This window comes from Mustelus asterias, unplaced genomic scaffold (assembly GCF_964213995.1).
Source record: "Mustelus asterias unplaced genomic scaffold, sMusAst1.hap1.1 HAP1_SCAFFOLD_801, whole genome shotgun sequence".
Taxonomy (NCBI): Eukaryota; Metazoa; Chordata; class Chondrichthyes; order Carcharhiniformes; family Triakidae; genus Mustelus; species Mustelus asterias.
This window is the reverse complement of record NW_027590748.1, coordinates 72,749-98,963: the sequence shown is the minus strand read 5'-3', so window position 1 is coordinate 98,963 and position 26,215 is coordinate 72,749. Positions and strand designations below refer to the sequence as shown.

The 26,215-nt window shown below is 46.4% G+C and overlaps 1 protein-coding gene across 8 annotated transcripts in view; it reads left to right on the top strand.

Annotated features, from left to right (window-relative positions):
- Positions 1 to 26,215, top strand: part of LOC144487453 (NACHT, LRR and PYD domains-containing protein 3-like) — a 94,097-nt gene that overhangs the window by 1,535 nt on the left and 66,347 nt on the right. For 3 of the 8 annotated variants that reach the window (XM_078205534.1, XM_078205533.1, XM_078205532.1), the window contains exons 2-5: positions 2,640 to 2,805; positions 18,380 to 18,454; positions 22,300 to 22,383; positions 26,110 to 26,193. In XM_078205534.1, coding sequence (XP_078061660.1) covers positions 18,391 to 18,454; positions 22,300 to 22,383; positions 26,110 to 26,193 — 232 coding nt within the window. In that variant the 5' untranslated portion in view covers positions 2,640 to 2,805; positions 18,380 to 18,390. The remainder of the gene's footprint in view (positions 1 to 2,639; positions 2,806 to 18,379; positions 18,455 to 22,299; positions 22,384 to 26,109; positions 26,194 to 26,215) is intronic. The other 5 variants (XM_078205536.1, XM_078205535.1, XM_078205538.1 and 2 more) reach the window with 5 other exon arrangements.

The following is a 26,215-nucleotide window of genomic DNA, read 5'->3' as shown; positions in this document are numbered from 1 at the left end:
GTGGAATCAAAAGGCAGATTGTTGTCTAAAAGGAGAGAGACTGCAGGTGAGTTAAGTACAGAGAGATCCAGGTGTTTCATTGCATGAATCACTAAACGTTAGCTGGCATGTCCATCAAGGGGCAACACGGTTTTGTTTTGATTTATTATTGTCGCATGTATTAACATGCAGTGAAAAGTATTGTTTCTTGTGCGCTGTGCAGACAAAGCATACCGTTCATAGAGAAGGAAACGAAAGAGTGCAGAATGCCGTGTTACAGGCATAGCTTGGGTGCAGAGAAAGATCAATTTAATGCAATGTAGGTCCATTCAAAAGTCTGATGGCAGCAGAGAAGAAGCTGTTCTTGTGTCGGTTGGTACATGATCTCAGTCTTTTGTATCTTTTTCCCGAGGGAAAAAGGTGGAAGAGAGAATGTCTGGGGTACAGTGGGGTCCTTAATTGTGCTGGCTGCTTTGCCAAGGCAGCGGGAAGTGTAGGCAGAGTCAGTGGACAGGAGCCTGGTTTGCGTGATGGATTCGGCGATATTCACAACCTTTTGAAGTTTCTTGTGCTCTTAGGCAGAGCAGGAGTCAAACCAAACTTTGATATAATCAGAAAATGCTTTCTGAGGTGCAATTGTAAAAATTGGTGAGAGTCATAGCTGACATGCCAAATTTCCTTTGTCTTCTGACGAGGTGTTGGTGGACTTTCTTAACTATAGTGTCAGCAGAAGGGAACCAGGACAGGTTGTTGCTGATCTGGACACCTGAAAAATTGAAGTTCAGGATCCTTTCTACTTCGCCCCCGTTGCTGTAGACAGTGGTACATTCTCCTCTACGCTTCCTGAAGTCGATGACAATCTCCTTCATTTCGTTGACATTGAGGGAGAGATTATTGTTGCTGCACCAGTTCACCACATTTTCTATCTCATTCCTGTACTCAGTCTTGTCATTGTTTGAGATCCAACCCACTGCGGTGGTGTCATCAGCAAATTTGAAAATCGAGTTGGAGGGAAATTTGTCCACACAGCCATAGGTGTAAAAGGAATAAAGTAGGGGGCCGAGAACACAGCCTTCTGGGGCACTGGTGTTGATGAAGATCGTGGAGAAGGTGTTGTTGCCTATCCTTACTGATTGTGGTCTCTTCGCTCAGAGGTTCAGGATCCAGTCGCAGAGGGAGGAGCGGAGACCCAGGCAACTGAGTTTGGAGATGTGTTTTGTAGGAATAATGGTGTTGGAGGCTGAGCTGTAGTCAATAAATAGGAGTCTGACAAATATTCGTTATCTAGTGTTCCAGCGTTGAGTGCAGGGCCAGGGAGATGGTGTTTGCTGTGGACCAGTTGTGGTGGGAGGTGAACTGTTGTGATCCACGGAGTCAGGAGGCTGGAATTGATTAATGCCATGACTCGCCTTTCGAAACACTTCATAATGATGGATGTCAGAGCCACCGGATAATAGTCATTAAGACATGCTGCTAGGCTTTTCTTTGGTATTGGGATAATGGTCGTTTTCTTTAAGCAAATAGGGACCACAGATTGTTGTAAAGACATGTTGAAAATGTCTGCGAATACCCCCACCAGCTGATCTGAGCATGATCTGAGTGCTTGTCCGGGTACCCCATCCGGGCCAGTCGCATTCCATCAGTTGACCATCGAGGAAGCTGCTCTCTAATCTGCAATGATGACCTCAGATACAGGTGGTACAATGGTTATAACACTGCTGTCTCATAGCACCGAGGAACCAGGTTCGATTCCCGGCTTGTGTGACTGTCTTTGCGGAATTTGTACGTTCTCCTCGGGTCTGCATGTGTTTCCTCCGAGTGCTCCAGTTCCTTCCCACACTCCAAAGATGTGCAGGTCCTGTTGATTGGTCATGCTAAATTGCCCCTTCGTGTCAAGGGGATCAGCAGGGCAAATACGTGGGCCTGGGTGGGATTGTGATTGGTGCAGACTTGATAGGCTGAATGGCCTCCTTCTGCGCAATTAAGTGAGGAGTTAAGAAGGAAAATGGCATTGATGCCTGTATTGTAAAGAGTTTGTTTAAAAATAGGGAACTTCCACTTTCATTCTGTCTAAGATGGAGTGAGCAAGATCAGACAGTGTGTAACCCGGGGAGGATGGAGTCAGTGAGATCAGACAGTGTGTAACCCGGGGAGGATGGAGTCAGTGAGATCAGACAGTGTGTAACCCGGGGAGGATGGAGTCAGTGAGATCAGACAGTGTGTAACCCGGGGAGGATGGAGTCAGTGAGATCAGACAGTGTGGAACCCGGGGAGGATGGAGTCAGTGAGATCAGACAGTGTGTAACCCGGGGAGGATGGAGTCAGTGAGATCAGACAGTGTGTAACCCGGGGAGGATGGAGTCAGTGAGATCAGACAGTGTGTAACCCGGGGAGGATGGAGGCAGTGAGATCAGACAGTGTGTAACCCGGGGAGGATGGAGGCAGTGAGATCAGACAGTGTGTAACCCGGGGAGGATGGAGGCAGTGAGATCAGATAGTTTGTGAACTTGGTTAATATGTCGAATGATAATACTGTAATTGAAACATTTCCAACACTCCTGCTTCCCCTTCAGCATCTTTTGATGTTCGGTATGTGGCTCACTTGTCATTTTGATTCACACTTGCTCTATTTGACTCTCTTTCTCTTTTGGCATAATCAGATCTCCGGGGGAGCGCTGGATTAATTGTGAAAATCCACAGTTGCAATTCAGCAGGGATTGTGACCTGAAGAACTATAAGAGGTGAACCAGCACAGTATTGTGAGAGCGCCAGCCCGAGAGAACCCTTCACATTCAAACAGCTTCCATATTCTTTCTGGAGAGGAAGGTAAGAGGAAGTTCCATTTACTCTGGTCCTGTAGCAAGTACAAAAAGATGATACGGTGAGGTTGGAAATGCTGAGTGAGATATGGAGTGTGTGAGCACCAAGCACAATTATCCAGTGTAAGGCTGTGTGATGTACCATGAAGTTGGAGCAGTTTGTGTCTCGTGAAACACCGTGCCTGAATTTCACAAGCCCCCGACAGTGTCACGTTTTGGTGTTTAAAACACGCAATATTGGAATTGCAGTTTAATTGTTAAACAGAACTGGTTGACTGTTCTGGGTTAATCTTCCTCTGAACTGAACTGAGGGTGTGTTGTGGTGGTTTTGTTATTTCCGTTTTCAGTTATTTTTGCTGAGCGATTTCCTGTGTTGCCAGGGTAACGATCTGACTGATCTCAGTACCAGAGACAGAGGTGTGGACACCAACCGGTGGAGAGAACGCAGCTGGGTGGGGGGCCAGGCGAGGGGATCAGTCCGTGTGAGGCAGATTCTGGAGATAGACAGAGGCGATGAGATATGTTAATCAGAAAGGAGAGAGAGTCCAGGGCGAACCGACACTGAGACAGACGGGGGTCAGGGAGAAGAGGAAAAACAGTGAGCTGGAGAGAGACACACTGATACAGACGCAGGGAAGATCGAAATTGAGATGGGAAGTGAGGAAGCAGCAACGATAAAAAACAGGGAGCCAGTGGTGGGGCAATTTGTGTATATCAGAGAGGGCATTAGTAGTGTCGTGAGAGATGACCCTTAGTTCTTGAAGATCAAAGTGTAAAATCAGTTGGGTGGCCCTGAGCAACAGCCAGGGACAGAAACCATTGGTGTGAATTGCTTGTGCTCCCAATTTCCTTCCAACAAGCGCACAGCTGAACTCATCCTATTGGCAAACTAATTAAATCAGATGAACTGAGGGACATAATAAAAGCAGTGGCCCCTTAAAAAGCCGGGAGTCGCCCCAAACAAAATAAAGCAAAGTGTAAAGAAAACAAAAGATGATTAAAGGGATGGATGTCAGCCCCTGCTGGGCTTCAGTGATGCCCGTGGACTTCGCATGCTCCCTCTCCAGGTTCGCACTGCCACACATGTAGCCGCAGTAGAGAGAGAGTCGGGTGGGACGACCCTCTTGGTTGTCCTCTGCCTGGGCCTGCTTATGGCAAATCTAGCCAGGCCCAGGAGCAGGTTCAGAAGGAGGTCCTCTGCCTTCCCACCCCCACCGCTCCGCACCAGGTGCCCGTAAATCAGGAGCGTGGGACTGAAGTGCAAACAGAACATCAATAAAATATTTTTTGGGTAATGAAAAGGGAGTACAGCCGAAGACAGTGAATGTAAACGTGTCCCACAGATTCCACAAGACTGCAAAGAGGGCAGGATACTTGGGAGCCCGTGAACTGGTACAATTTATGGTTGCGTGGTACTGCTGCGGGCATGAGTCTCCACTCCAGGACCCCAATGTATCGGAAGTGGATCCCTTCATAGCGGGACCTCCATTGGGAATCTCCGCCGCCGGACGGTAACAAGGCGCACCAAGGAATGTCTGGCGAGGGCCAGTAGTGGAAGGTGTGCAGCAGCAGCCCAGACAGGAAACCCTCCGTGTCGTGGCAAAAGGCACAGAGAGCATTTTCACAAGGCAGCTCAAACTATGGGGTGCCAGATCCAGGAAGTGGGGTCTGGGCTTAGGGCCAATGTGAAATTCCGTCTGAGTACGTGCATGCTGAGATGGGATCCCACCGCAAGTGTGACGTCGGGTCTGGGCACGTGAACAGACTGGGAATAGTGGGATACAAACGGATGGTCTTGTTAGGTACACATGATCGGTGCAGGCTTGGAGGGCCGAAGGACCTGTTGCTGTGCTGTCCTGTTCTTTGTGCTTTGTTCTTTGACGGTTCTAAGGTCATAGATGGCATTGGCCATGAGCTGAACCTCCACTGCTGCATATTCAGCTAGCTCATGGGGTGTCATCCAGCCCACTCTGCCACCACGCAACACTTCCCAGACCCTGGAACCCGGCAGCAACAGCCTTCCTCTCTGCCAGCCACCTGAAATGGTATTGGTGGAGGAGCAACTTCCTGAGCAGCGGCTTCCGAATGACAGCTGCTACTCCAGACAGGAGAGAGATGTGGAACAAGGTGACCATGACCCAGACTTTCAGAAGCTCCTTGTAAAAGATGGGCAACACTTGCAGGGAGCCAAGGAGACCGCTCAGGTCTGTGAACGGGAGCTGCATGTCATAGTTCAGGCCATGCACCTGGCGGAAGAAATACATGGCCAGGGTGCACCATCGAGGAGGGGGTTCAAAGCAGAGGTTTCCCTGCAGGGTCTGAAGGTGGAAGGTCCCCATCTGGTTGTGAAGGCAAACCAGTGCCTGATCGCTCTCCCTAAGCGGGAGATTCAAACACAGCAGTGACCCAGTGCAGCCTGTTGTCCCAGAAGAACTCTCCGAGCGTTCTCTGGATCTTTGTGACAAAGGTGGGGAGGGGTCAGAATGAGCAGCCGGTACCACAGCATCGAGGCAATCAGCTGGTTTATGACGTGAATTCGCACCCTGAATCGCCCACTTCTGTTTAAAATGTATTTATTAGTCTCAAAAGTAGGCTTACATTAACACTGCAATGAAGTTACTGTGAAAATCCCCCAGTCACCACACTGAGGGCAAATTTAACACGGCCAATGCTCACAACCAGAATGTCTTTCGGACGGTTGGAAGAAACTGGAGCACCCAGAGGAAACCCATACATACATGGGAGAAGGTGAGGATTCCTGACTAACAGTCACCCCAGCCAGGAATCGAACCTGGATCCCTGACGCAGTGAAGCAGTCGTGCAAACCACTTGCCACCGTGCCACCCGATTTGCTCGCTCTCTCCTCCCTTCCTGAACCATTTATTATTGTTACATGTATTAGTGTACAGTGAGAAGTATTCTTGCATGCTCTATGGACAAAGCATACCATTCAGAGAGAAGGAAAGTGGAGAGTGCCGTGTTATAGTCATTGTTAGGGTGCAGAGAAAGATCAACTTAATATGACGTAGGTTGATTCAAAAGTCTGATGGAGACTTTAAAGGAATAGGAGTTTTAGAAGCATAGAACGATAGTGAAATGTAGATTTGGAGGGTTTGCTGGGCACAGCTCGCAAGAGGTCACCACACTCTGGCACCATCTTGGATTAATTTGCATTTGCTCTTTCCCCCTATCTGAAGCATTTGCGCTCTCTCGCTCTCCTCCCTCCCTGAACCATTTGCTGTCTCTCTGTCCTTGAACCATTTGCGCTCTTTCTCATTCTCTCTCTCTCTTTCTGTCTGTCCCTGAACTATTCTCTCCTCCTCTCTCGAAATATCTATGACTGTCACAGTACATTCTGAACTCTCTCGTTTCCTTCTCTATGAATGGTATGCTTTGTCTGTATCTTGCGCAAGAAACAATACTTTTCACTGTGTGCTCATACATGTGACAGTAATACATCAAACTTACTGGGTTTCTTTCTATCAATTAGTGATTATAATGAGGCTGAGCTCTCTATTGGCGAGGGACAGTTGATTGACATCTCGCTGCATGGATACGAGGAGGGGGTCAGCGTAATTCCTCCCTTGGGCTTCTCGCATGTGCAGGGACAGTCATGACCGGCAATGCGCCTGTGCAGAATCAAACTGGAAACAGGGCACGGGACCACTCAATGCGCATGCGCTGGCATTCCGTCTGAGCGTGCGCGAGAGGAAATGGTGACTGATTAACAGTGAGAAAGTGTTTGAATAGAAACAGCCTCAGCACTGAGAAAATCTGGGTGATTCCATCCTGAATGCAGACCATCAATACTGTGTGTCTCTGGGTGATTCTAGTCTGAATAAACACAGCATTATAACGCTGAGTATATCTGGGTGACTCCAGTCTGAATAGACACAGCATTATAATACTCAGTATATCTAGGTGATTCTTGTCTAAATACAGGCAGCATCAACACTGAGTATATAAAGTTAAAGTTAATTCATTTGTCACAAGTAAGGCGTTGCATTTTAAATTCTACAAGAACAGTTTCAAGCCAGTATTTTTATTTCCCCGTTGAACTGGTGTTCCATTATAAAGTATCAAAGACTGATTCAGACCAGTATTCTTATTTCATCGTTTGAGTGGTTTTGCATCTTCAAGAATACCTGACAAGTTCAGAGTATTCTTATTCCCCGTCTTCCTGCTCTCCTTCTGGGTTAGGTAGAAAGCAATCAGAATTTAGGGAACTAGGTGGAAAATTAGCAGACAGGACCTCGCGTGTAATAAGACCAGGATTACCTGCGAGGGAGTACAGAAATAGCGAAATAAGACAGATCACCCTGTTACTCTTTATCCATCCAGCATGGCTGGAAAGATGGTGCAGGAGGGAATGCTTCAGATTTCAGGGACAGTGGGACTTGCTCTGTGGGGGATGGCATGTGTAGAAGGGGGACAGATTGCACCTGAATATAGTTGATCCCGAGTTCCTTGAGTGTCTTGCCAGTGTTGTTGTGAGGGCTTTTTCCTAAGTCATCTGGGGTATGAGAAATATGGAGGAATAATAGTGTGCGCAAAGAGACTGTGTCCGTCTCTGTGGCTCGGGAGGGTAAGGGGCAGAGCGGGAGGGCAATAGTTATTGGGGACTCGTTAGTTAGAGGGATAGATAGGAGGTTCTGTGGCAGCAAAAGAGACTCACGGATGGTATGTTGCCTACCAGATGCCAAGGTCCGTGACGTCTCAGACCGTGTTTTCTGGATTCTGAAGGGGGAGGGGAAACAGTCACAAGTCGTGGTACACATTGGTACCAATGACATAGGTAAGAGAAGGGACGGGGATTGAAAGCAGGAATTTCTGGAGCTGGGCTGGAAGCTGAGAGCCAAGACAAAACATGTGGTCATCTCTGGTACGTTGCCGGTGCCACGTGATAGCGAGTTGAGGAACAGGGAGAGAGTGCAGTTAAACATGTGGTTGCAGGGATGGTGTAGGAGGGAGGGTTTCAGATACGTGGATAATTGGAACACATTCTGGGGAAGGTGGGACCTGCACAAACAGGACGGGGTGCACCTGAACCAGAGGGGCACCAATATCCCAGGAGGGAAATTTGTTACGGCTTTTCAGGGGGGTTTAAACTAATTTGTCAGGGGAGTGGGAAAAGGAGTTGTAGTCCAGAAGTCAGTGAGGGTGGTGAGGTATTGGGGAAGGTATCAGGGTCAAGGGTGGGTACCGGTAGACAGGAAGGTGGGTTGAAGTGTGTCTACTTCAATGCAAGGAGCATCCGGAACAAGGTAGATGAACTTGGGGCGTGGATTGGTACTTGGGACTACGATGTTGTGGCCATTACGGAGATGTGGGTAGAACAAGGACAGGAATGGTTGTTGGACGTTCCGGGGTATAGATGTTTCAGTAAGTGTAGGGAAGCTGGTAAAAGAGGTGGAGGAGTGGCATTGTTAATCAAGGATAGTTTAACGGCTGCAGAAAGGCACTTCGAGGGGGATCTGCACACTGAGGTAATATGGGCTGAGGTTAGAAATAGGAAAGGAGCGGTCACGTTGTTAGGAGTTTACTATAGGCCCCCAAATAGTAATAGAGATGTGGAGGAAGAAATTGCTAAGCAGATTATGGATATGTGTGGGGGTCACAGGGTAGTTGTCATGGGGGACTTTAACTTTCCAAATATTGATTGGAACCTTTGTAGGTCAAATAGTTTGGATGGGGCAGTTTTTGTGCAGTGTGTGCAGGAGGGTTTCCTGACACAATATGTGGATAGGCCGACAAGAGGTGAGGCCACATTGGATTTGGTACTGGGAAATGAACCGGGCCAAGTGTTAGATTTGGTTGTGAGAGAGCACTTTGGAGATAGTGACCACAATTCGGTGTCTTTTGTTATTGCAATGGAGAGGGATAGGGCCGTACGGCAGGGCAAGGTTTACAATTGGGGGAGAGGTAATTATGATGCGATTAGGCAAGAATTAGGGGGCATAAGTTGGGAACAGAAACTGTTAGAGAAAGGAACGAATGAAAAGTGGAACTTTTTCAAGGAACAAATACTGGGTGTCCTTGATAGGTATGTCCCTGTCAGGCAGGGAGGAAATGGCCGAGTGAGGGAACCATGGTTCACGAAAGAGGTGGAATGTCTTGTGAAAAGGAAGAGGGAAGCTTATGTAGGGATGAGGAAACAAGGTTCAGATGGCTCGATTGAGGGTTACAAGTTAGCAAGGAATGAGCTGAAAAAGGGGCTTAGGAGGGGACACGAGAAGTCCTTGGCGGGTCGTATCAAGGAAAACCCCAAGGCTTTTTACTCTTATGTGAGGAATAAAAGAATGACCAGGGTGAGGTTAGGGCTGGTCAAGGACAGTAGTGGGAACTTGTGTATGGAGTCAGTAGAGATAGGCGAGGTGATGAATGAATACTTTTCTTCAGTGTTCACCAAGGAGAGGGGCCATGTTTTTGAGGAAGAGAAGGTGTTACAGGCTAATAGGCTGGAGGAAATAGATGTTCGGAGGGAGGATGTCCTGGCAGTTTTGAATAAACTGAAGGTCGATAAGTCCCCTTGGCCTGATGAAATGTATCCTAGGATTCTTTGGGAGGCAAGGGATGAGATTGCAGAGCCTTTGGCTTTGATCTTTGGGTCCTCGCTGTCCACGGGGATGGTGCCAGAGGACTGGAGAATGGCGAATGTTGTTCCTCTGTTTAAGAAAGGGAATAGAAATGACCCTGGTAATTATAGACCGGTTAGTCTTACTTCGGTGGTTGGTAAGTTGATGGAAAAGGTCCTTAGAGATGGGATTTACGACCATTTAGAAAGATGCGGATTAATCCGGGATAGTCAGCATGGATTCGTGAAGGGCAAGTCGTGCCTCACAAATTTGATAGAATTTTTTGAAGAGGTAACTAGGTGTGTTGGTGAAGGTAGGGCAGTTGATGTCATATACATGGATTTTAGTAAGGCGTTTGATAAGGTCCCCCATGGTCGGCTTATGATGAAAGTGAGGAGGTGTGGGATAGAGGGAAAGTTGGCCGATTGGATAGGTAACTGGCTGTCTGATCAAAGACAGAGGGTGGTGGTGGATGGAAAATTTTCGGATTGGAGGCAGGTTGCTAGTGGAGTGCCGCAGGGATCAGTGCTTGGTCCTCTGCTCTTTGTGATTTTTATTAACGACTTAGAGGAGGGGGCTGAAGGGTGGATCAGTAAATTTGCTGATGACACCAAGATTGGTGGAGTCGTGGATGAGGTGGAGGGCTGTTGTAGGCTGCAAAGAGACATAGATAGGATGCAAAGCTGGGCTGAAAAATGGCAAATGGAGTTTAACCCTGATACATGTGAGGTGATTCATTTTGGTAGGACTAATTTAAATGTGGATTACAGGGTCAAAGGTAGGGTTCTGAAGACTGGAGGAACAGAGAGATCTTGGGGTCCATATCGACAGGTCTCTAAAGGTTGCCACTCAAGTGGATAGAGCTGTGAAGAAGGCCTATAGTGTGTTAGCTTTTATTAACGGGGTTGGAGTTTAAGAGCTGTGGGGTTATGCTGCAACTGTACAGGACCTTGGTGAGACCACATTTGGAATATTGTTTGCAGTTCTGATCACCTCACTATAAGAAGGATGTGGAAGCGCTGGAAAGTGTGCAGAGGAGATTTACCAGGATGCTGCCTGGTTTGGAGGGTAGGTCTTATGAGGAAAGGTTGAGGGAGCTAGGGCTGTTCTCTCTGGAGCGGAGGAGGCTGAGGGGAGACTTAATCGAGGTTTATAAAATGATGAAGGGGATAGATAGAGTGAACGTTCAAAGACTATTTCCTCGGGTGGATGGAGCTATTACAAGGGGGCATAACTATAGGGATCGTGGTGGGAGATATAGGAAGGATATCAGAGGTAGGTTCTTTACGCAGAGAGTGGTTGGGGTGTGGAATGGACTGCCTGCAGTGACAGTGGAGTCAGACACTTTAGGAACATTTAAGCGGTTATTGGATAGGCACATGGAGCACACCAGGATGATAGGGAGTGGGATAGCTTGATCTTGGTTTCAGATAAAGCTCGGCACAACATCGAGGGCTGAAGGGCCTGTTCTGTGCTGTACTGTTCTATGTTCTATAATACTGGGAGAGTCAGATAGCACTCGTCTGGAGAGTAGTAATAGGTGAAGGCGGATTAAGGGTGAAAGTAATGTTGTTGAAATCAGGGTTTCGACACATGTATGTGAATGTGCCGAGTATAACAAATGAGATTGGTGAGTTACGGACACAGATTCCGGTGTGGAAGTTTGATGCTCTGATGATGACAGAGACTTGGATCCAGGAAAGGCAGAACTGGGTACAAGGTGTTTAGAAAAGCTGGGACTGGAAGGAAAGGAGGAGGAGGTGGCGGTACTGGTTAAGGGAGAGCTTCGCAGTGCTGGAGAAACAGCATGTCCCAGCGGATTCAAGGACAGTATCAATTTGGTTAAAGCAAAGGAAGAAATAAAGGCGCATTTATATTGCTTCTGTGTAGACTACAGACCACCCAGAATATATCTGAATTCATTGCTGGAAAATGCAAAATTTATAGTTACAATTTCATTACCTGAATGTATACTTGGACAGTAGGAGTATAATGGGTGGAGGGGGGTCAGAGGATCCAATATATGAGCAATCTTCGACAATAATGAGCCTGCAGTTCACCAAGAAAGGCTGCACTGTCGGACCTGCTTCTCGAAAATGAGGTGGGCCAAGCAGATCAAGTGTCAAATGTCATTGAGCAGATAGTCATAGAATCCTACAGTGCAGAAGGCCATTCAGTCCATTGAGTCTACACCAACCACAATCCCACCCAGGGCCTATCCCCACAACCCCATGTGTTTACCCTGGCTAGACCCTCTGACACTAAGGGGCAATTGCGCATGGTCTATCCACCTAACCCGCACTCTGTTGTACTGTAAGGTTTAGGGCGTTAATAGAGAAGGACAAAGGGCAATGCAGAGCATAAACACTTAACTCAGGGGAGAGACAACTTCAGTGGAGCAGGCACAAAGCTGGTTTATTTAGACCGCAATGAAAGAATGGGGGTAAACTAGGTGAGCGATGGGTTACGTTCAGAAAAGAAATGGTCCGGGCACGGACAAGTTATATCCCCTCAAAAGTGAAAGGACAAACGATACCAGAGATCCCTGGATGAAAAAAAGATAGAAATTAAGATGAGGAAGAAAAAAAATGTGCGTATAACTAGTGTCAGGTATAAAATTCAGTTGAGAACAGAAAGAGATACAAAAGGTTCAGAGTGGAGGGGAAAAATCACATTCGAAAGACGGAGACAACGCTGACAGCCAACATAAAGGTGAATCCCAACGTCTTCTATAGTCACATACATTGTAATATGGTGACAAGTGGGAAGTAAGGCGGATAGGTACCATAAAAGGGAATTTCTGCTTGGAGCCCAGGGCATGCTGAGGTATTAAATGAATACCTTGTGTCTGCCTTTACCAAGGAGATATATGCTACGAATGCCATGGAAACACGAGAAACCTCTGTCACAAGAGGGTTCAGAATTGATAAGGAGGAATAGATTGTCAGTACTGAAAGTTTACAAGGCACCAGTGGCAGATAAGATGTGTCCAAAGATATTGAAGGATGAGAATGGAAATTGCAGAGGGCCTGGCCATAATCTTCTGGTTTCCTTGGACTCCAATGAGGTACCAGAGGACTGGAGAATTGTAAATGTTACAGCCTTGCTCAAAGAAAAGGTTTTAAGGACCATCCATGCAAGCACTGGCTCGTAAGTTTAATATCTGTTTTATTATTGTCACATGTATTGGCATGCAGTGCAAAGTATTGTTTCTTGCGCGCTATACAGACAAAACATACTGTTCATAGAGTACATAGAGGAGAATATAAGAACTAGGATCGGGAGCAGGCCATCAGGCCCATCGAGTCTGCTCCACCATTCAATAAGATCGTGGCTGACCTTTTTGTAGACTCAGCTCTACTTACCCGCCCACTCTCCATAACACCCAATTCCTTTACTGTTGAAAAATCTATCTTTGCCTTAAAAACATTCAACGAGTTAACCTCAACTGCTCCACTGAGCAGGAAATTCCACAGATTCACAACCCTTTGGGTGATGAAGTTCCTGCTCAACTCAGTCCTAAATCTGCTTCCCGTTATTCTGAGGCCATTCCCCCGAATTCTAGTTCACCCGCCAGTGGAAACAACCTCATGTCTCCTTATCTATTCCCTTCATAAGCCCCCCCCAGTTCTTCTTCTAAATTCCAATGAGTATAGTCCCAGTCTACTCAGTCTCTCCTCATAAGCTAACCCCCTTAACTCCGGAATCAACCCAGTGAATCTCCTCTGCACCTCCTCCAGTGCCAGTATATCCTTTCTCAAATAAGGAGAACAAAACTGTACACAGTACTCCAGGTATGGCCTCACCAGCACCGTATACAGCTGCAACATAACTTCCTGGTTTTTAAACTCCATCCCTCTATCAATAAAGCACAAAATTCCATTTGCTGCCTTAATTACCTGCAAATCAACCTTTTGCGATTCATGCTCAAGGACACCCAGGTCCCTCTGCACATCAGCATGCTGCATTTTTTCACCATTTAAATCATAGTCCATTTTGCTGTTGTTCCCACCAAAATGGATGACCTCACATTTACCATCATTGTAGTCCCATCTGCCAGACCCTTGCCCAATCAAACTATCTATGTCCCTCTTCAGGTTCTAGTGTCATCTGCGAACTTTGACACACTACTCTTGGTCTCCAATTCCAAATCACAGGAAGGAAATAATGGCCATGCCTGGAGAATTCGGGGGAATGGCCTCAGAATAACGGGAAGTTTTGTTCTCACTTGAGAAAGGGTGTACTGGCACTGGAGAGATGAGAGATTAATTAGATTCAGGATGTAATGTTAGAGTCATAGATTTTTAAAAGCATGGAATGTGAGTAAAATATAGAATTAGAGGCTATGTTGGGGATGACTTGGAAGAAATCAACACACTCCGATGCCATCTCGGGCACACTTCCAGAAGTAATGATTCACTACAGAATTAGTAGTGACTTGGAATCAAGTGGTTTGAATCGGAAAAGCCAGCTTAAAAAAAGTATCAGAAGGAAACAAACAAAAAAGATCGATAAGAATAATGCGGTGTACATGGACTATAAAAAGGCATTGGATATAAAGCAATGCAGAGGACTTGTGAGAAAAGTTTCAGTTCATGGAATAAAACAGACATTAGCAACGTAGAGAGAAAAAAATGGCTGAAAATTGGAAGCAGAACGTGATGCTCAATGGATATATTTCGGGCAGAGAAAGGGTTGTAGGGATGTTCCCCGGGGATCGGGATTGTGACCCATGCTTTATCTGGAATATATTCTGATCTCGATCTTGATGTGCAGGGACAATTTCAAATTCTGCAAACACATAAAGGTATGAAGTATTATAAACTGTGAGGAGGACAGTGGAACTCCAAACGGGTAATGACAAGTTGCTGAAGTGGGCATATAGTTGGCAGCAATAATTTGTGGCATTGAAGTGAGAACTGATGCATTTGGTTGGAAGAAAACGGAGAGACAAAAAATAAGGTGTACAATTCTCAATGAGGGCAGGAACTGGGGAACGTGTGCACATGCACATCGATCAAAGTACAAAGAAAATTACAGCACAGGAACAGGCCCTTTGGCCCTCCAAGCCTCAACCGACCATGCTGCCCGACTGAACTAAAACCCCCTACCCTTCCGGGGACCATATCCCTCTATTCCCATCCTATTCATGGACTTGTCAAGACGCCCCTTAAAAGTCACTACCCTCCCCGCTTCCACTACCTTCCCCAGCAACGAGTTCCAGGCACCCACCACCATCTGTGTAAAAAGTCTGCCCCGCACAAATCCTTTAAACCTCGTACCTTGAAGCTGTGCCCCCTAGTAATTGATTCTACCACCCTGGGAAAAAGCTTCTGACTATCCACTCTGTCCATGCCTCTCATAATCTTGTAGACTTCTTTCAGGTCGCCCCTCAACCTCCGTCGTTCCAGTGAGAACAAACCAAGTTTCTCCAACCTCTTCTCATGGCTAATGTCCTCCTACCAGGCGACATCCTGGTAAATCTTTTCTGTACCCTCTCCAAAGCCTCCACATCCTTCTGGTAGAGTGGCGACCAGAATTGAACACTATATTCCGAGTGCAGCCTTACTAAGGTTCCATAAAGCTGCAACATGACTTGCCAATTTTTAAACTCAATGCCCCGGCTGATGAAGGCAAGCATGACATCTGTACCTGCATTGCCACTTTCAGTGACCTGTGTACCTGTACACCCAGATCCCTTTGCCTATCAATACTGTTAAGGGTTCTGCCATTTACTGTACATTTCCAATCTGTATTAGACCTTCCAAAATGCATTACTTCACATTTGTCCGGATTAAACTCCATCTGCCATCTCTCCACCCAAGTCTCCAACTGATCTATATCCTGCTGTATCCTCTGATGGTCCTCGTCACTATCCGCAAATCCACCAACTTTTATGTTATCCGCAAACTTATTAATCAAACCAGTTACATTTTCCTCCAAATCATTTATATATATATACTGCGACCCCGTTATAACGCGATGGTTGGGGTCCATAAAATGTTATCGCGAAAAAAGCAGGGTCGCGCTAAATCGGGGTCCTATTTCGGGGTCCAATCAGGGTTTAAAAAAATGGGTCCAATGATTCATCGCGTTATTTCCGAATTTGCGCTAAATCGGTTCCACTGTATTACAAACAGGAGAGGTCCCATCACTGATCCCTGAGGAACAGCACTTGTCACAGCCCTCCATTCAGAAATGCGCCCTTCCACTGCTACCCTCTGTCTTCTTTGACCGAGCCAGTTTTGTATCCACCTTGCCAGCTCACCTCTGATCCAATGCGACTTCACCTTTTGCACCAGTCTGCCATGAGGGACCTTGTCAAAGGATAGAAGCATAGAACCATAGAAAATTACAGCTCAGAAACAGGCCTTTTGGCCCTTCTTGTCTGTGCCGAACCATTTTATGCCGAGTCCCACTGACCTGCACTTGGACCATATCCCTCCAACCCTCTCATCCATGAACCCGTCCAAGTTTTTCTTAAATGTTAAAAGTGACCCCGCATTTACCACTTTATCCGGCAGCTCATTCCACACTCCCACCACTCTCTGCGTGAAGAAGCCCCCCCTAATATTCCCTTTAAACTTTTCTCCTTTCACCCTTAACCCATGCCCTCTGGTTTTTTTCTCCCCTAGCCTCAGCGGAAAAAGCCTGCTTGCATTCACTCTATCAATACCCATCAAAATCTTATACACCTCTATCAAATCTCCCCTCAATCTTCTACGCTCCAGGGAATAAAGTCCCAACCTGTTCAATCTCTCTCTGTAACTCAGCTTCTCAAGTCCCGGCAACATCCTTGTGAACCTTCTCTGCACTCTTTCAATCTTATTTACATCCTTTCTGTAACTAGGTGACCAAAACTGTACACAATACTCCAAATTCGGCCTCACCGATGCCTCCGATTTATAAAGGCCAATGTACCAAAGGCACTCTTTACGACCCTATCCACCTGTGACGTCACTTTTAGGGAATTCTGTCCCTGTATTCCCAGATCCCTCTGTTCAGCTGCACTCTTCAGAGTCCTACCATTTACCCTGTACGTTCTACTTTGATTTGTCCTTCCAAAGTGCAATATCTCACACTTGTCTGCGTTAAATTCCATTTGCCATTTTTCAGCCCATTTTTCTAGTTGGTCCAAATCCCTCTGCAAGCTTTGAAAACCTTCCTCACTGTCCACTACACCTCCAATCTTTGTATCATCAGCAAACTTGCTGATCCAATTTACCACATCATCCAGATCATTGATATAGATGACAAACAACAATGGACCCAACACCGATCCCTGCGGCACACCACTAGTCACAGGCCTCCACTCAGAGAAGCAATCCTCCACAACCACTCTCTGGCTTCTTCCATTGAGCCAGTGTCTTATCCAATTTACTACCTCCCCATGTAGACCCAGCGACTGAACCTTCCTAACTAACCTCCCATGAGGGACCTTGTCAAAGGATCATTAAGATCATTGAACGTGACGGAATGTGTCCGCTTTGCTATGGGTACGATTGTGAAAAGTCCGACTGTGATTTACTGCAAGGTGAAAGTGAATGGAAAATTTGGGTTTGAGGGTATAAAGCTACAGGAGGATGGAGTCAGTGAGATCAGACAGTGTGTAACCCGGGGAGGATGGAGTCAGTGAGATCAGACAGTGTGTAACCCGGGTTACACACTGTCTGATCTCACTGACTCCATCCTCCCCGGGTTACACACTGTCTGATCTCACTGACTCCATCCTCCCCGGGTTACACACTGTCTGATCTCACTGACTCCATCCTCCTGTAGCTTTATACCCTCAAACCCAAATTTTCCATTCACTTTCACCTTGAAGTAAATCAGTCGGGCTTTGCACAATCGTACCCATAGCAAAGCGGGCACATTCTTTCAATGATCTTAATGATCCTTTGACTGGGTCCCTCATGGCAGACTGGTGCAGGTGTCAGATAGACACCGATCTTTGCACCTGGAAGCGTGCAGTGTCTGTAATAATCAATGAGCTCTTCTCCAGATGACACAATGGATAGATTTGATAGAGAGGGAATTGCACCCGCACTGTGAGTTTACCAAACAAAGAGGTCCTTTGGAAACTGAGACCGGTTATTAATTGCGCAACAGATTACTTTGCTAATCTGATAATTAGAATCTATCCGACACACAGAGGTCTTTGCACGTGCAAGTGTCTGAATGAAGCAAAAAGCTCTTCTCCAGATGACACAATGGATAGATTTGATAGGGAATTGAGCCTGGACTGTTAGTTTACCAGACAAAGAAGTCCTGAGGAAACTGAAACTACTTATTAATAATTGGAAGTAAAACTATGTTTGGTTCCAGGAGAGATGCTGCATTTTGTGAGGTAAATATTTCTAGTGGCTGGGTAGAAAGAGGGAAGTGAGTGACATCAGCGTCACGGGTGAGGGAGTTCCTGAGTACTGGAATTGTCCTATAGATAGCTGGGATTGGGAACTGCCTATATTGAGCTCAAACAACTTAGCTTCTTGTCTGGAACTGAGCATAATTTAAATTATAATTATTAATAACTGGTTATTGAGGACTGACAGGGAATGTCAGCGGTCTCTACCTGTGATGCTGCTGAAAGAAAGCCAAGCCCAAAGGCAAAAGAACATTTGCAGATTGCCTGGGCTTGCCTGGACGCGTTTCAAATCTGAATACACAGGTCGAGGAAGAATGAAATACTGGCGATCTGGAACAAAAACAGAAAATGCTGGAAAAACTCAGTAGCTGTGGCAGCATCGTGGAGAGAGAAACAGAGATAACATTGAGGTTCGAACCAAGAGTCATCGTGGACTCAACATGTTTACTCTGTTTTCTTTCCGTCAGATGCAGCCGGACCTGTTGGGATTTTCCAGCACCTCTTTATATTTCGAAAATTGAACAGAATTAGCAGTGACTCCGCGTCGCAAATAAATTTCCTGAAATATTACATGTAAAATGTATGGCTGTTATGAGGAGTTTCTCGGTGGAATTTTATGTGGAAAATTGTATTTGTTATAGGGTGTCAGAATATGGGATCGTCTAACACCACCATCGCAGATCCAACATCTTCAACAAGAGTGAAAATGAATGCGGGTAGGTTCAGAAAATAAATAAAATCGTAATTTCATACAGGACAAAGTTCCAGATTTTGAGCAAGAATCAATGGTTCAAATACAAAGTTAAAAGAGAACAGGGTCTGAGCAGGAAGAGGAATTGAGTGACCATCTAGAGGTTCATCCCAGTCACAGATGTAGGGAGCTCATGAGCTCTGGTACTGTCCAATAGATAGCTGGGGGCTATAAGGTGAATCCAGACAGTGACGAAACCAGAAAATCCCACTCGAGATCAACGGACTTTCCATGATCTGCCCCTCCCCCGCTCTGATTCTCCTGCCATGTGGGACGGTAAAATACACCCCAACAAACTGCAGCACGGTTTAAACAGTGAGTTAAGATTCCAGCTGATACCACTGGACAACTCAAATCTCAGGATCGAACCTGGCTTAATTGGTCCTTACTTTTATTATTTCTGTAGTGTTCGGATGTTTACTTTGGATGGCAACTACTGAACTGAGCCACTGACTCCATCCTCCCGGGTTACACACTGTTTGATCTCACTGACTCCCTCCCCGGTTTACACACTGCCTGATCTCACCGACCCCATCCTCCCCGGGTTACACACTGCCTGATCTCACTGACTCCATCCTCCCCGGGTTACACACTGTCTGATCTCACTGACTCCATCCTCCCCGGGTTACACACTGTCTGGTCTCACTGACTCCATCAAAGAAAATTACAGCACAGGAACAGGTACTTAGGTCCTCTTAGCCTGACCATGCCGCCCGAATTAACTAAAATCCCCAACCCTTCCAGGGACCCTATCCCTCTATTCCCATCCTATTTATGTATTTGTCCAAATGCTCCTTGAAACTCACTATCGTATCTGCTTCGACTACCTCCCCCGGCAGTGAGTTCCAGACACCCACCACCCTCAGTGTAAAAAAACTTGCCTCGTACATCTCCTTTAAGTCTTGCCCTTGGCACCTTAAACCTATGCTCCCTAATAATTGACTCTTCCACCCTGGGAAGCAGCTTCTGACTATCCACTCTGTCCATGCCCCTCATAATCTTGTAGACTTCTATCAAGTTGCCCCTCAACCTCCGTCGTTCCAGTGAGGACAAACCAAATTTCTCCAAACTCTCTTCATAGCTAATGCCCCCCATACCAGGAAACATCCTTTCTGTACCCTCTCCAAAGCCTCCAGATCCTTCTGGTAGTGTGACGACCAGTATTGAACACTATTTTTCCCAGCACAGCCTAACTAAGGTTCTATAAAGCTGCAACATGTCTTGCCAATTTTTAAGCTCAATGCCCCAACCGATGAAGGCAAGCGTGCCTTTGCCTTCTTGACTACCTTCTCCACCTGCATTGCCACTTTCAGTGACCTGTGTACCTGTACACCCAGTTCCCTCTGCCAATCAATAATGTTAAGGGTTCTGTCATTTACTGTATATTTCCTATCTGTATTAGACCTTCCAAAATGCATTACCTCACATATGTCTGGATTAAACTCTATCTGCCATCTCTCCACCCAAGCCTCCAACCGATCCATATCCTGCTGTATCCTTTGACGGTCATCATCGCTATCCGCAAATCCACCAACTTTTCTGTCGACCACGAACTTACAAATCAATCTAGTTACATTTTCCTCCAAATATATTAGGAACAGCAAAGGTTCAAGCACTGATCCATGAGGAACGTTACTTGTCACAGGCCTCCATTCAGAAACACACCCTTCCACTTCTACCCTCTGTCTTCTTTGACTGAGCCAGTTCTGTATCCACCTTGCCAGCTCATCCCTGGTCCCATGCACCAGTCGGCCATGATGGACCTTGTCAAAGGCCTTACTGAAGTCTATGTAAACAACATCCACTGCCCTACCCTCATCAATCATCTTCACCACTTCCTCAAAAAACTCGATGAAGTTAGTGAGACATGACCTCCACTTCACAAAACCATGTTGCCTCTCGCTAATCTGTCCACTCTCCCCGGGGGACACACTGTCTGACTTCACTGACTCCATCCTCCCCGGGTTACACACTGTCTGATCTCACTGACTCCATCCTCCCCGGGTTACACACTGTCTGATCTCACTGACTCCATCCTCCCCGGGTTACACACTGTCTGAACTCACTGACTCCATCCTCCCCGGGTTACACACTGTCTGATCTCACTGACTCCATCCTCCCCGGGTTACACACTGTCTGATCTCACTGACTCCATCCTCCCCGGGGTACACACTGTCTGATCTCACTGACTCCATCCTTCCCGGGTTACACACTGTCTGATCTCACTGTCTCCATCCTCCCCGGGTTACACACTGTCTGATCTCACTGACTCCATCCTCCCCGGGTTACACACTGTCTGATCTCACTGACTCCATCCTCCCCGGGTTACGCACTGTCTGATCTCACTGACTCCATCCTCCCCGGGTTACACACTGTCTGATCTCACTGACTCCATCCTCCCCGGGTTACACACTGTCTGATCTCACTGACTCCATCCTCCCCAGGTTACACACTGTCTGATCTCACTGACTCCATCCTCCCCGGGTTACACACTGTCTGATCTCACTGACTCCATCCTCCCCGGGTTACACACTGTCTGATCTCACTGACTCCATCCTCCTGTAGCTTTATACCCTCAAACCCAAATTTTCCATTCACTTTCACCTTGAAGTAAATCACAGTCGGGCTTTGCACAATCGTACCCATAGCAAAGCGGACACATTCTTTCAATGATCTTAATGATCCTTTGACAGGGTCCCTCATGGCAGGCTGGTGCAGGTGTCAGATAGACACCGATCTGTGCACCTGGAAGCGTGCAGTGTCAGTAATACTCAATGAGCTCTTCTCCAGATGACACAATGGATAGATTTGATAGAGAGGGAATTGCACCCGCACTGTGAGTTTACCAAACAAAGAGGTCCTTTGGAAACTGAGACCGGTTATTAATTGCGCAACAGATTACTTTGCTAATCTGATAATTAGAATCTATCCGACACACAGAGGTCTTTGCACGTGCAAGTGTCTGAATGAAGCAAAAAGCTCTTCTCCAGATGACACAATGGATAGATTTGATAGGGAATTGAGCCTGGACTGTTAGTTTACCAGACAAAGAAGTCCTGAGGAAACTGAAACTACTTATTAATAATTGGAAGTAAAACTATGTTTGGTTCCAGGAGAGATGCTGCATTTTGTGAGGTAAATATTTCTAGTGGCTGGGTAGAAAGAGGGAAGTGAGTGACCATCTGGAGTGACATCAGCGTCACAGGTGAGGGAGTTCCTGAGTGCTGGAATTGTCCTATAGATGGCTGGTATTGGGAACTGCCTATATTGAGCTCAAACAACTCAGCATCTTGTCTGGAACTGAGCATAATTTAAATTATAATTATTAATAACTGGTTATTGAGGACTGACAGGGAATGTCAGCGGTCTCTACCTGTGATGCTGCTGAAAGAAAGCCAAGCCCAATGGAGAAAGAACATTTGCAGATTGCCTGGGCTTGCCTGGACGCGTTTCAAATCAGAATACACAGGTCGAGTAAAAATGAAATACTGGAGATCTGGAACAAAAACAGAAAATGCTGGAAAATCTCAGTAGCTGTGGCAGCATCGTGGAGAGAGAAACAGAGATAACATTGGGGTTCGAACCAAGAGCCATCGTGGACTCAACATGTTTACTCTGTTTTCTTTCCCTCAGATGCTGCCAGACCTGTTGGGATTTTCCAGCACCTTCTCTTTATATTTCAAGAATTGAACAGAATTAGCAGTGACTCTACGTCACAAAGAAATTTCCTGAAATATTACATGTAAAATGTATGGCTGTTATGGGGAGTTTCACGGTGGAATTTTACATGGAAACTTGTATTTGTTACAGGGTGTCAGAATACGGGATCGTCTAACACCACCATGGCTGAAGGATCAGATCCAACATCTTCAACAAGAGTGAAAATGGATGCGGGTAGGTTCAGAAAATAATTAAAATCGTAATTTCTTACAGGACAAAGTTCCAGATTTTGAGCAAGAATCAACGGTTCAAATACAAAGTTAAAAGAGAACAGGGTCTGAGCAGGAAGAGGAATTGAGTGACCATCTAGAGGTTCATCCCAGTCACAGATGGAGGGAGCTCATGAGCTCTGGTACTGTCCAATAGATAGCTGGGGGCTATAAGGTGAATCCAGACAGTGACGAAACCAGAAAATCCCACTCGAGATCAACAGACCTTTCCATGATCTGCCCCTCCCCCGCTCTGATTCTCCTGCCATGTGGGACGGTAAAATACACCCCAACAAACTGCAGCACGGTTTAAACAGTGAGTTAAAATTCCAGCTGATACCACTGGACATGTCAAATCTCAGAATCGAACCTGGCTTAATTGGTCCCAACTTTTATTATTCATGTAGTGTTCGGATGTTTACTTTGGATGGCAACTACTGAACTGAGCCACTGACTCCATCCTCCCCGGGTTACACACTGTCTGATCTCACTGACTCCATCCTCCCCGGGTTACACACTGTCTGATCTCACTGACTCCATCCTCCCCGGGTTACACACTGTCTGATCTCACTGACTCCATCCTCCCCGGGTTACACACTGTCTGGTCTCCCTGACTCCATCAAAGAAAATTACAGCACAGGAACAGGTCCTTAGGTCCTCTTAGCCTGACCATGCCGCCCGAATTAACTAAAATCCCCAACCCTTCCAGTGACCCAATCCCTCTATTCCCATCCTATTTATGTATTTGTCCAAATGCCCCTTGAAACTCACAATCGTATCTGCTTCGACTACCTCCCCCGGCAGTGAGTTCCAGACACCCACCACCCTCAGTGTAAAAAAACTTGCCTCGTACATCTCCTTTAAGTCTTGCCCCTCGCACCTTAAACCTATGCTCCCTAATAATTGACTCTTCCACCCTGGGAAGCAGCTTCTGACTATCCACTCTGTCCATGCCCCTCATAATCTTGTAGACTTCTATCAAGTTGCCCCTCAACCTCCGTCGTTCCAGTGAGGACAAACCAAATTTCTCCAAACTCTCTTCATAGCTAATGCCCTCCACACCAGGCAACATCCTTTCTGTACCCTCTCCAAAGCCTCCAGATCCTTCTGGTAGTGTGACGACCAGTATTGAACACTATTTTTCCCAGCACAGCCTAACTAAGGTTCTATAAAGCTGCAACATGTCTTGCCAATTTTTAAACTCAGTGCCCCAACCGATGAAGGCAAGCGTGCCTTTGCCTTCTTGACTACTTTCTCCACCTGCATTGCCACTTTCAGTGACCTGTATCCCTGTACACCCAGATCCCTCTGTCAATCAATATTCTAAAGGGTTCTGTCATTTACTGTATATTTCCTATCTGTATTAGACCTTCCAAAATGCATTACCTCACATATGCCTGGATTAAACTCTATCTGCCATCTCTCCACCCAAGCCTCCAACCGATCTATATCCTGCTGTATCCTTTGATGGTCATCATCGCTATCTGCAAATCCACCAACTTTTCTGTCGTCTACGAACTTACAAATCAATCTAGTTACATTTTCCTCCAAATCATAGAAACAGCAAAGTTTCAAGCACTGATCCATGAGGAACGTCACTTGTCACAGGCCTCCATTCAGAAACACACCCTTCAACTTCTCCCCTCTGTCTCCTTTGACTGAGCCAGTTCTGTATCCACCGTGCCAGCTCACCCCTGGTCCCATGCGACTGCACCTGCACCATTCGGCCATGATGGACCTTGTCAAAGGCCTTACTGAAGTCTATATAAATAACGTCCACTGCCCTACCCTCATCAATCATCTTCGCCACTTCCTCAAAAAACTCGATGAAGTTAGTGAGACACGACCTCCCCTTCACAAAACCATGTTGCCTCTCGCTAATCTGTCCACTCTCCCCGGGGTACACACTGTCTGATCTCACTGACTCCATCCTCCCCGGGTTACACACTGTCTGATCTCACTGACTCCATCCTCCCCGGGTTACACACTGTCTGATCTCACTGACCCCATCCTCCCCGGGTTACACACTGTCTGATCTCACTGACCCCATCCTCCCCGGGTTACACACTGTCTGATCTCACTGACCCCATCCTCCCCGGGTTACACACTGTCTGATCTCACTGACCCCATCCTCCCCGGGTTACACACTGTCTGATCTCACAGACTCCATCCTCCCCGGGTTACACACTGTCTGATCTCACTAACTCCATCCTCTCTGGGTTACACACTGCCTGACCTCACTGACTCCATCCTCCCCGGGTTACACACTGTCTGATCTCACTGACCCCATCCTCCCCGGGTTACACACTGTCTGATCTCACTGACCCCATCCTCCCCGGGTTACACACTGTCTGATCTCACTGACCCCATCCTGCCCGGGTTACCCACTGTCTGATCTCACTGACTCCATCCTCCCCGGGTTACACACTGTCTGATCTCACTGACTCCATCCTCCTGTAGCTTTATACCCTCAATCCCAAATTTTCCATTCACTTTCACCCTGAAGTAAATCACAGTCGGGCTTTGCACAATCGTACCCATAGCAAAGCGGGCACATTCTTTCAATGATCTTAATGATCCTTTGACTGGGTCCCTCATGGCAGACTGGTGCAGGTGTCAGATAGACATCCATCTGTGCACCTGGAAGCGTGCAGTGTCTATAATACTCATCCAGCTCTTCTTCAGATGTCACAATGGATAGATTTGATAGAGAGGGAATTGCACCCGCACTGTGAGTTTACCAAACAAACAGGTCCTTTGGAAACTGAGACCGGTTATTAATTGCGCAACAGGTTACTTTGCTAATCTGATAATTAGAATCTATCCGACACACAGAGGTCTTTGCACGTGCAAGTGTCTGAATGAAGCAAAAAGCTCTTCTCCAGATGACACAATGGATAGATTTGATAGGGAATTGAGCCTGGACTGTTAGTTTACCAGACAAAGAAGTCCTGAGGAAACTGAAACTACTTATTAATAATTGGAAGTAAAACTATGTTTGGTTCCAGGAGAGATGCTGCATTTTGTGAGGTAAATATTTCTAGTGGCTGGGTAGAAAGAGGGAAGTGAGTGACATCAGCGTCACGGGTGAGGGAGTTCCTGAGTACTGGAATTGTCCTATAGATAGCTGGGATTGGGAACTGCCTATATTGAGCTCAAACAACTTAGCTTCTTGTCTGGAACTGAGCATAATTTAAATTATAACTATTAATAACTGGTTATTGAGGACTGACAGGGAATGTCAGCGGTCTCTACCTGTGATGCTGCTGAAAGAAAGCCAAGCCCAAAGGCAAAATAACATTTGCAGATTGCCTGGGCTTGCCTGGACGCGTTTCAAATCAGAATACACAGGTTGAGTAAAAATGAACTACTGGAGATCTGGAACAAAACAGAAAATGCTGGAAAAACTCAGTAGCTGTGGCAGCATCGTGGAGAGAGAAACAGAGATAACATTGGGGTTCGAACCAAGCGTCATCGTGGACTCAACATGTTTACTCTGTTTTCTTTCATTCAGATGCTGCCAGACCTGCTGGGATTTTCCAGCACCTTCTCTTTATATTTCAAGAATTGAACAGAATTAGCAGTGACTCCGTGTCGCAAATAAATTTCCTGAAATATTACATGTAAAAGGTATGGCTGTAATGAGGTGTTTCTCGGTGCAATTTTATGTGGAAACTTGTATTTATTACAGAGTGTCAGAATATGGGATCGTCTAACACCACCGTGGCTGAAGGATCAGATCCAACATCTTCAACAAGAGTGAAAATGGATGCGGGTAGGTTCAGAAAATAATTAAA